We start from the raw sequence: 11,448 nt of genomic DNA on the forward strand, positions 1-11,448 counted from the left end.
TGAGAGTGGGAGCAGCAGAATCCAGGCAAAGCTGAGGAGGAAGGAGCTGGACCACTATGTTTGTTGATGAGAGATGAAGTGAGCGTTTACTGTGACTCCTTTTGGGGGTCGAATACTATTCACAGAGGTTGCCTAAGACTATCAGAAAACAGAGACGTACATTATGATTCATAGCAGTAGTATACTGTTATTAAGTAATAATGAAAATAATTTTATGGTTGGAGTCACCACAATATAAAGAACTGTATTAAAGGGTCACAGCATTAGGAAGATTGAGAACCAGTGGTCCAGATGTTCCTGCCAAGACCTGCAGACTGAACCTATGGAAAGTCAGACTTTGTGCCTGCCTCCCCCACTCCCCTTACTCTACAGCACTCTTCAAATAACAAGGCGGGAGACAGATATAACAGCAGGTTCATTTTCCGGTTCCTCAAAGCGCCACAAAACTGCCACTGAGGTGGGACCAAGACAGAAGAGAATGTAAACATTGGGTTCCACCCCTGGACTCAAGGGAAGACCCTTATTCAGAGAGGGGCTTGATGGCTAGAAAGGAACAAAATCGAAGACAGACTTTGTGACTGCAGCAGAGAGGCCTGAGCATACAAAGCAAGTGAGTTAGGAGAGAGCAGGGCACGGGTGGGAAGGAGACGGAGGACACTTCCTAGCATATCCTCTTAAATAAACTGGAGTGAAGCAGCGCTGTGGAGAGGGGAAAGGACAGCACCCACCCCAGGCCAACCTGACCTTCTGTACATAATTACAACACAAGGATATCCAGGAGAGAAAACAGCCTTGGCCCCCAGTAGGCAGTGGGGTGACAGGCAGGGCCCCAAGACAGGAAAAGGAACCTAGCTCCACCATCTAAGGGAAGCCACCGGAGTGTAAGACAGCACCCCAGAAGGATTTCATAGGTGTGACAGAGACCCAAGCTGAGCCTAACTGGACAAAAGGGTCTCCAGACTTGGTCACTGTTACCCTAGGTAATGCAGCTGTCCCTTGCACTGTGGCTGTCCTGGCCATGTACGGATCAGCAGCTGGCAAGGAGTCAGGGGAATCAAGCCACTTTCCTCAGAAAAAGGAAGAGCCTGCCAAGGGGAGCTGGGAGAGCCTGCCAGGGCTGCTCTCGATGAGGGGAAGGAGGAGGGCCATGCCATCCAGATCCAACCAGAGGTCAAAAGTAAGCATCCTGCCGGGCCTCAGCTGCTGACCTGTCCCCACCATCATGGGATGCCGGGGGCCCATCTGCCCTTCGACGCAAGGACAGTTTCCGGCCTTGGCCTTTCTTCTCCAGCTTCTGCCGCTCCTTCTCCTGCTTCTGCTGTTCCTTCTCTTGCTCCTTTTCCCACTTCTGCCGCTCCTTCTCCTGCCTTTCCCGCTCCTTCTCTTGTCTCTGCCGCTCCTTCTCTCGATCTTTCTCCTGTTTCTGCCGCTCTTTCTCCTGCCGCCTGATCTCCTTGCTGGTGCCTAGTGGGGTGCTGTTACCAGTAGGTGAAGGAAGGGATGGATGCAGTCCCTCAGCAATGACGACAGCCCCAGGGACGGGCCCAGCACTAGCCCTGCGGACAGGAGGTGGTGGGGAAGGAGCCCCTCCAACTGCCCGGGAGCCTCTGCTCTTGAGACTAGGGAGGCTGAGGAGGCTAGAGGAAGGGCCCAGGGGTGGCTGCTGCCGCCTGCGTTCCTCATGGATGGCTCGGGAGCCGTGTAGTCGCCGTGAGGGCCGATACTGCAGCTCTCCTCTAGTTTCTCGCCACTTCTTCAGTTGGGCTGCATTCTCCCGCTCAATCCATGCTTCTGTCACTGGGAGGTTGGTTACCTAGACAGAGACATGGAAGCCAGAGTGTAGACCTGTGTGGGAATGGGCTGAAGCAGGTCAGGGTGTGCTGAGGCTCATGGCCTACCTCATGCACCAGGAAGTCCTCCTGCATACACTGTTGTGGTAGGTTTCGAAGCTGCTCCATGGTTTCATACATGCCTTGACATGAGCGCAGCTTTTCCACAGAACCCAGTGTGTGCCGCAGTAAAACCAGAGCCACTCGGAAGATGATCTTAACGCCTACAGGGTCAGAGAAGAATGCAAAGAGAAATCAGGTCCAGGACCTCCGCTGTCTTATGGAGGCAAACAGCCCTGCTGCTGCTGATGCCTGCCAGCCTTACAGCTGAAGATTTCTTGGAGGGCAAGCAGACTCTAGGCTGGTGGCCAAACCAAGATAGGCCCTGTTTTTCCAAACTGCAGAGTTTATTATGAAGCCTAGGCCCAACAATACTTGTCTATGGGATACCAGTAAGTAACAAATCCTAGCCTCCCCCCTCAGCCTGGCCAGCCACTGAAATACCTTCACAGAAAAACATGTCCCAGACACGCAGCACTGAAGCCCAGGGGAGGGTGCGGGCAAAGATGCACATGAACCACTCTGTCATGTAGAGCACAGGGTCAATGCGCTGCCGCCGAAGGTGACGATGTGCCAGCGGAGAGACCCGGCGCAGGAGTGCAAAAAAGATTTCTCCATCCAACTGAATGGCTTCCTAGAGGCGGTGGGAAGAGCTATAAGAAGTGGGTCTGGTTTGCTGTGGTCCCCTCAGGGTACAATCAAACCTAAGAGGCTGTCTTAACCTCAATGGTCGAGGGACAGAAGGACAAATGAGGCAGGGCAAGGTCCTAAGGCAGCCCCAGTGCACCCAGCTTCCAGACACTCACCAGCCCTGCACTGTAGTAACCTGGGAGGTACTTGTCGCAGATCTGTACCAGGCACCAAAACGCTTGCTAAGAAGGGCAAGAACAAGAGGCAGGGATGGGGCCTGAGAAGCAGGGAGTATGCAGCTCTCCCTTCACCATGGTATGTCTATATCTTCTCACCCCCACCCCAAACAGGTCCACTTATGCTGACCTCAGCAGGCATGTGCATTAGCAACACCGCAGCCACTGGGGCCTGGGCCTGACAGTAGCCCTCGTCAGGCCTGTAGATGGTATAGGCCTTCAGGATTCGGTACAGGTCCTGTTGCCTAAGGGGAGTACAGAAGATGGCAATCATCAAATCTGCCCCTAACCCTGGATCAGTACTCTCACATCAAGTTCCAAACTAACCTCAAAAGCTTTACTACCAGACAGCCATCTACCTTCCTAGCCCTGGCTACTAGAGGCTCAGCACTGGAAGCAGTCTATGTCCTGGCCTTTCACCCTTAGCTGCATATACCATAGACTTCCTATACATTTCTTCTTTCACCTGCAACCAGCCGCAAAGCAATCATGGTCATTCCTTCCTGAACTCAATCCTCTAATCTCTTTTTCCCCACTCACAGTTACTTCCATCTCTGACCTCTTAGCCTCCCAATCTCCCTGCCTGCAGTCACACTGCTAACACTGCTTATCCTAGCACCACCCCGATCCAGTCACTCAGATGTGATCGCTTATATCTGCACCCAACTACTTCACTGTTACTTACAAATTACTGAGATGGGGTTTCATGCAGCGCTTGCTGAATTCCAACCTCCAACCGCCCAAAGTGACCCTGAATCTGATCCTCCTGCCTTCACCTCTCCAGTAACAGAATTAAAGGCATGCACTATCACACTCTGCTTTCTGTGGTGCTGGAAATCAAATCCAGAGCTTCCTGCATGCTGGACAAACACTCTACTGAGTGAGCTACATCACCACCTGCTTGCTTACTTTGCAAGAGTCCTGAAGAGGGAACACACCTGATGGTGTTGATTACTTTATCTAACACCAGGCTCCCCCTGCTTCTGCCTCCCCAGGCTGGGATTGAACGATGTGTGCTGTCACACCAGGTCACATCTTCCTTTTGTATCTATACGTGCTGCTTGGCAATATCTTGTCCAATGAGTGAGCCTAATCCCTTCATAAGCATACTTCCAATTTCCAATGTATTGCCAATTTAAACTTCTTTCCTGAGTCAGGCAATGGTAGCACACATCTTTAATCCCAGCAGAGGCAGGTGGATCTCCATGTTCAAGGTCAGCCTGATCTACAGAGTGAGTTCCAAAATAGCCAAAGCTACACAGAGAAACCCTGTCTCAAACAAATAAACAAACACTCTTCTTTCTTGAAATCCAGACTTATAATGTACTGGGTTCCCAACCTGCCTACATCCCCTAGATTTCCATTCACAACCCCCACCTAGTTTGAGACAGAGTCATACTCTAGCCAAATTGTTCTACAACTCAAGATGTATGTCAGGCAAAGCCGGGCATGGTGGCACATGCCTTTAATCCCAGCACTCAGGAGGCAGAGGAAGGCGGGTTTCTGAGTTCGAGGCCAGCCTGGTCTACAAAGAACCAAAAAAAAAAAAAAAAAAAAAAAAAAAAGTATGTCAGGCTGGCTTTAAACGCATGTCACTCCTCCTGCGACAGCTTCCTAAGAGCTGGTCTGATCCACAGCCTCACTACCAAAGTCCACCTAAGTACCTGAGACTATAGGCATGAGCTACCATGTCTGACTCTAAAACTTTTGACATATCCCAAACCTACATTTCCTCCAGTTCTCTGGTCTTTATTATTAACTCGCAAGTCTCTTTTTATTTCGTGTTCTTGAATCCTGTCCCCACATGCTCTCCATCCTCCTTTACTGTCTAAACCCTCACCAGTGCTGACCACTACTACACATATTTCACAAACTTTCCTCCATCAAGGATTGTCCATCCCTCAGGAAGACAACTTTTGGGTTTCGGTTCATTGCTGTCATCTGTGACTAGAACAGTACCTAGGAGAAGTAGGTACTCAATAACTATTTGTTAGAAGTTGAACAAGCCGGGCATGGTGGTGCACGCCTTTAATCCCAGCACTCGGGAGGCAGAGGTAGGCGGATTTCTGAGTTCGAGGCCAGCCTGGTCTACAGAGTGAGTTCCAGGACAGCCAGGGCTATAAAGAGAAACCCTGTCTTGAAAAAACCAAAAATAACCAAAAAAAAGATGAACATATTGATAAATATGTTTATTTAAGCTACACATAGTACTTATCTATAATTCTAACACTTAGGCTACAGCAGAACACTGAGTTCAAGATACTCTGGGCTACCTAGCAAGTTCAAAGTCACTCATTAAAATAATAAATAAATTAGCTGCCTATGGCTATGGTGGCACAGCCTTTAATCCTAGCATTTGGGAGGCAGGGATAGATCTGAATTTGAAGCCAGTGTGATCTACCTAGTCAGACCCTATCTCAAAGAAAAAAATATACATACTGTTTTCTTATATTGCATAAAGTAAATATATATTTCATGAAAAATGGTCATCTAGGGCTTAGAACTAGCTGAGTGGTCGAACACCTACTTGCCTAGCATGTTAGCGGTCCCAGGTATAAGCTCCAATCCAACAACAAAAGTCCGTGTAACTACCTAGGATCACCTTACATACTAGGAGTGGTGCACGGGCTTCATCTGAAGGAAGCCTAACCTACAGAATACAAACCCAAGTGCCTTGGTCCTTGGTGACCGAGCCTGAACTTTCCAGACTCAGCTCTGTAAAGACCCACTGCCCAGACCCTGCTTATACAACCTCCCAGGAAGGAAAACCCTGCCTTGCCTCAGCCCCGACTAGCTTATAAAACCCAGCACAAATACAACCTCATAGTCCTTGATGTACCTATAAGAAGGCCCACATAAGACTCTCCCTCACCAGACACTTAACACTGCTTGACTTTCAACTGATTACACTCACTCTTCTAAGAGCCCTAGAGGGCATGAATTGCTTGGACTGAGCCTTATATCTACCTGGCACCTTCAGCAGACGTTTGCCAACCGACCCCCAGCCAGGCTCTTACCCATGCCCTCCTCGAGCAGCAAACATCTCATGGAAAGGGAACTGGCGATGCAGGTCCTTCTCAATCACATCGAGCCACTTGGGGTCCCCAGCAGCCCGCTCCAGCTCCTGCAGGGGACAGCGGGGTTACCTCGGGGTCTGGGAGAACTGACTTCTCCTGCAGAGACAGTGCCACATATCGCCCACCCTCGAGTTGCACAAACCTCAAACTTGCCAGGGTTCTGCTCCAGGAGTTCCTTGCTATTAGACAGGTACTGCCAGGCCTTGGCTCTCAGAGAGGAGGGGATTCCTTTCCGGCAGCGCAGCTTTACCTAAGGCAGAGTAACATCTAGGGTGACAGCTTCAGGCCTGGAACATTCTCTAAGCTTTCCCCACCAGCCATCAGGCTCCCAGAGACATTCCTCCCACATGCCAGATGTGACAACGTTGGACCTGGCCTGGCTACAGTTTAAAAGCTCCTCTTCCCAATGCCCAAGTACCACTGATCCTCAATGCGCTAGGAGGGCAGATGTTAGTAGTTTCCACTCCCCACCCCTGTGCATTGCCCAGCCCACTGTACAGCTCTCAAACCTTCTGGAAACGCCGTGACAGCCACTTATCCCAGTTACTGAACATCTCCAGCCACTTGAGCTCCCGCTGGCGAGCCACATCCACCGGAATAGAGCTCTCTCTGCAGAATGGGAGTATGTATGGAAGAGGTCAGATGCAGTAGTGCAGAGCCCCAGGCTGCTGGGGAAACATAGCCAGCCAGTTCCCTCAGGCGCAACTGAGACACTAAACATTGTGTGAGATCAAAATGTCTGAACCCTTGACCATCCAAAGCCTAGTCTACCACACTTTAAAGGCTTCCTTCACTACTGAATTTCTACACAGGTCATTTAAATCCCACTTCTGGCACGTCCGATTTTGGTCATAATGAAAAGACACATTGTGGCTGAGGACGTACTTCACTGGTACTGTGCTTCTCTCTGGCATGTGAAGGGCTCCGAATTGAGTCCCAGCACTGCAAAAAAATAAGTAACTATAAGCTTATTAAATCTGGATCTAAGTCCTAGTTTTACCATTCATTATGTGACCTTGAACAAGTCACTTAATTTTTCTAAGCCTCACTTTCCTCATTTGTAAGGTCGATAGAATAACAATATAGACCTGAAAGAACCTATAAACAGCCTGTAGCAGAAGCTCATATGAATGACCTTAGATGTGTCATTTTATCCTATGAGACATGAGACTTCTTGGACCATCTGTGGCTTTCTCTCCTCCTCCTCGTCCTCGTCCTCCTCCTCCTCGCAACCTCTCCAGATTCCCAAGCAAATGAGTTTTTCTGCCCTGATGCTATTCTGACGGCTCCATGCTCAAGGTGCTCCATCTGTCTGGAAATGGTTGGTTACTTGCAGGAGCCAGTTACAGGAGAATGAAATGGAAGAAAGACCATGGATTTAAAAATTCCAGACTAAGCTCAAAGCCCAGTTCTGTCCCTAAGAAGCTACAAAGTCTTGCTGGGCAGTGGTGGTGCACGCCCTTAATCCCAGCATTTGGTAGGCAGAGGCAGGTGGATTTCTGAGTTCGAGGCCAGCCTGGTCTACAAAATGAGTTCCAGGACAGCCAGAGCTATACAGAGAAACCCTGTCTTGAAAACCAAAAAAAAAAAAAAAAAAAAACAAAAAAACAAAACCAAAAAGACATGTGGGTAACTTGAGTCTCTTCCTCAGCTATAAAGAACGTAGCTACCTACAGTCATAAGGACTAGTAAGAAAATACACGAAAAGACTATTTAATAAGCACGCAACATGATGTTAATTTATTCTGTGCTAGCAACTCCTTAAACAGAGACATCGTCTCTTATTACATTAATGTCAGTTCTATACTCTCAGGGCTGAAAAGATTAAGGTACTTTTCCTGTCTCAAGGAACATTACAGCTTACAAAGGAAGGGAAGGGCAAGAGAGATGGCTCAGCTATAAAAACACTGGATGCTCTTGTAGAGGACCAGGGCTCAGTTCCCAGCACCCGTGTGGCAGCTAACAATGGTCTGTAATTCCAGGTCCAGAGGGTCTGGAGCTCTCTTCTTGCTTCCCCGAGCACTATATGCACACAGCGCATAGACATGAGTGCAGGCAAAACACCCATGCACATAAAATAAAAATACAGACAGAAAGGGAGGATGCCAGCTATGGGAAGAGATGCAAAGGCAAAACATTCACACAGAGCCATTACTACAAGGACAGTGAGTATCAGGGACATTACTACAAGGACAGTAAGTATCAGGGAAGGCTTCCTGGAAAAAAAGATATCAGAAGTGCACCACAAGGAATGACGAGAGACAGAGGAAAGAAGGGGCAGAGCACTCCTGGCAGGTGGACAGGCCCAAATAACCCTACTAATGCAATACAGTCTCAGACTGCTGCTGAGACCAAAGCAACAAGCACAGCTGGGCAGTGTGGAGCCAATGTGTGGGCAAAAGAGTTCGGACTTGACCCTGTAGGAGAAAGAAGTGCCTCAGAGGTAATTCCTCTGGTATGGAAGATAGATTCTTTTTTAAATTTTGTTTTGTTTTGTTTTGTTTTTCGAGACAGGGTTTCTCTGTGTAGCCCTGGCTGGCCTGGAACTCACTTTGTAGACCAGGCTGGCCTCAAACTCAGAAATCCCCCTGCCTCTGCCTCCCAAGTGCTGGGATTAAAGGCATGGGCCACCACTGCCAGGCTCAGGAAGATAGATTCTTTTTTTTTTTTTTTTTTTTTTTTTTTTTTTTTCCATTTTTTATTAGGTATTTCGCTCATTTACATTTGCAATGCTATACCAAAAGTCCCCCATAGCCACCCACCCCTTCTCCCCTACCCACCCACTCCCCAGGAAGATAGATTCTTAAGTGTTAAAGTTATAAAGCAGAAAAATAGCACCCAGCAGAGTGCCTGACACAGGAGTGATATTCTAAAACCGAATTGTAACCAAGTTCCTCTGGACAGACTAGTATGGGGGAATGTCCCCTAGTCACATAGATAAATGTTATATGAGGGAAGCAACTCTAGTTTTGTTTCTTATGAGGTAAAAGATGTGGAGAAAGGTCCAGGGTCAAACTTAAGTTAGAGTTCAGACTGAATGTCGGTGCCCAATCAGGTTTTTTGTTTTGGTTTGGTTTTTCAAGACAGGATTTCTCTGTGTAGCCCTGGCTGTCCCGGAACTCACTCTGTAGACCAGGCTGGCCTCAAACTCAGAAATCCTCCTGCCTCTGCCTCCCGAGTGGTGGGATTAAAGGCATGGGCCATCACTGCCTGGCCCCAATCAAGTTTTGAATTTTGTTAGCTTACAAGCCCTGCCTGTATTCCTCTCCCACCCCACCCCCTGGTTCAGATCCTCAGGAGGATTCTCACACCCAGGCGCTCACAGAAGCCTCTCATCTCTAAGCTAAACCCAGCCAATTACACTGAGACTGTTTGGGCATTCCCTCCTGATGAGTGCCTTCAGTTAGTGGATTGAGTGAGTGCTCAGTTCAGAGCCGGGCTGCAGTGTCCTCAGGCGATGCTCCAGGCTGAGCTAACCAGGTACAGACCAGCAAGCAGGTTAGGGAGCACAGAAGCAATGGCCAGGCTCCAGAGAGAGAAGGAAGAAGTCAGGCTAATCACACTCACCCCCACCTTAGGAGTGACTCAGGCCCCTCCCTGGAAGGAACTAGGAAAGCTCAACTAGGGCAGGGGAGATGAGGAAATGGGGAAGAGGCCTCCCCCACCCTTTCCCTTCAATGAAAATACAAAACTGCCCTCTCACAAAAGCCCTGCCTTCAGGGTCTCTCCTCCATCAAGCAGACTTTCTCACCCCACTATTCTGCCTACAGATACCCCCCCACACCCACTGCTACTCTGAAGGCATCCCTCTTGCCCTCAGAGATCTAAGATTTCTGCCAGAATCCTCGCCCAACCAACTTTCCAGAATGTCTGGCCTTTTTAGTTAATAGTTTCATACCAAGCAGCTGGCATCTTAGCTGCTTAGTAGGTATCAGCTCATTCAATCCCTCTCTTCATAGAGGAAACTGAGGCATAGAAACAGGGACACCACTAGCTCAAGGACACGGGCCTAGGCAAGGTCTAGGCTTAAATCGAGACGACTGCCTTGATCCCTGGTCCTCAGCTCTGAAGTCATAGAAACCCCAGGATGCTCTGGGCACTGCAGCTCCTGCTAATGACTCCCTGGGCCAGGGCTGGCCAGGTGCATCCCCTCCCCGCCCCTCCCCTCCCCCTACGCGTCCCCAGGCAGCCCCCACGGGGTGCCCACTGTGTACTCACAGGCTGCCTGAGTACTGGCTGCCCCCAAGGAAACCATACTTGTCCGTCTTGCGCAGGGCCATCCCATTTATCTCCGAGTCTGAACCCATGGAGCTCACATCATCCGGCAAGGACTCCAAGGTCCCTGACATGAGGCTCACGGAGTCCAAGTAGCTCAGGGTGTCTGGGGCCTGACCCCGAGGCCCCGAGATGCCAGGTCCTAGACTGGACGTGGAGCCCAGGTCTTGAAAGTTTTCAACAGGCTCCGGAGCTGGGGTCACTGTCACCACAGCCACCGGAGTCGGAGCCGGAGCCTCGCATGTCCCGGGAGGGCCTGTGACAGGCCCTGAGGGGTCCTCAGGCACCGACCCTGCTGATGCTGAGGTCGCAGCTTCATGCCCACCTGCCACCTGTCCTACTCCACCCCGTGCAGTCACTCCTGAAGCCACTGTGGTCCCCGGCTTGGGGGCAAGCGGGGGTTTGGCAGTCAGGGCTCCAGGCGCCATTCTGGAAGGTGTCCGAGTGGGGGTCCCTGGTCCTGGGACAGGAGAGGCTCGAACCTCTTCCGTCTTTTGAGTGTCTGTCCCCAAAGCCAAAGCCACCGACGTCTCGGCTCCTGTTTCTGCCGCTGGTGCGGGGAACTCTTGCGTCTTCGCGGCTTCGGGTGAGGCCTCCAGGGTCAGCATCACTACCGTGCTGCTCGTAGCTGTCGTGGGTGTAGAGGCCGAGGTCTGTGATGATCCTGGGACGCAGGCGGGCCGAGCCTCCCCGGGGGCCACCAATTCGACTGGGGCCGAAGTGGCTGTAGTCACTGGCGGTCCCGGTTCCACCACTAAGTGCGATCCGGCCCGGGAGCCCCGGGGCGGGGGCGAAGGGGCAGCGGGGGCGCCGTGGCGGCGCGGCGGGGCCACAAGGGGCGCCGGACCCGTCTCCATAGCTGCGGGCGGCCCCTCACATCCCCCCGCCGGGGAGGCCGCAGAAGGCGCCGCCCCTCAGGCCGCCCGGAGCAGCCCGCCGGGGCTGCAGAGAGGGCGAAGGGCGCGGCTCGGCGCGCGCCGGGGGCGGGGCGGGACCCGGCGGCAGGCGGCGGGCGGCGCGCGCAGGCGGGGCAAGGGTCGACGGCGCTCGCGCCGGGGTCTCCCGGCCTCTCACCCTACTCGCGCGCTCGCGCCGCCCCCTCCCAGCGAGGGGCCGGCTGCCGACGTCGCGCCTGCGCAGACGCGGAGGAGCAGCCACTGTCCCGGCGAACTACGCCTGCGCGAGGAAAGGCCCTCCCGCACCCCTCCTTTTTTTTTTTTTTTTTTTTTTTTTAATCTCCCGCCCCCTCTATAAGACCAGGACGGATAATAGGAGAGAGAAAACTGAGTTCCTGCCAATCGATGGAAGGGTGGGTGGGGTTAGAGGCGGGAAGAGGGTGGG

General features: G+C 51.4%; 1 protein-coding gene across 1 annotated transcript; it reads right to left on the reverse strand.

Annotated features, from left to right (window-relative positions):
* Window positions 1–59: 59 nt before the first annotated feature.
* Tbc1d10b (TBC1 domain family, member 10b) lies at window positions 60–11,069 on the reverse strand. The gene is made up of 9 exons (NM_144522.5): window positions 10,051–11,069; window positions 6,342–6,441; window positions 5,975–6,082; window positions 5,773–5,879; window positions 2,886–3,000; window positions 2,696–2,761; window positions 2,334–2,523; window positions 1,899–2,053; window positions 60–1,813 (listed from the first exon to the last, which is right to left on the reverse strand). Exons 1-9 carry the CDS (start codon window positions 10,962–10,964, stop codon window positions 1,172–1,174), a joined length of 2,397 nt encoding a protein of 798 aa, NP_653105.3. The 5' UTR covers window positions 10,965–11,069; the 3' UTR covers window positions 60–1,171.
* Between the last annotated feature and the right edge of the window lie 379 nt (window positions 11,070–11,448).

Source organism: Mus musculus, chromosome 7, assembly GCF_000001635.26.
Source record: "Mus musculus strain C57BL/6J chromosome 7, GRCm38.p6 C57BL/6J".
Taxonomy (NCBI): domain Eukaryota; kingdom Metazoa; phylum Chordata; class Mammalia; order Rodentia; family Muridae; genus Mus; species Mus musculus.

What these genes read in the sequence shown, in the direction of transcription:
- Tbc1d10b (NM_144522.5), bottom strand. Translation starts at nt 10,964, where the DNA reads ATGGAGACGGGTCCGGCGCCCCTTGTGGCCCCGCCGCGCCGCCACGGC. An exon ending in GCTGCTCGAGGAGGGCATGG is followed by an intron (nt 3,001 to 5,772) that starts GTAAGAGCCTGG and finishes TACTCCCCTTAG; the next exon opens with GCAACAGGACCTGTACCGAA. An exon ending in GGACATGTTTTTCTGTGAAG is followed by an intron (nt 2,054 to 2,333) that starts GTATTTCAGTGG and finishes CTGACCCTGTAG; the next exon opens with GCGTTAAGATCATCTTCCGA.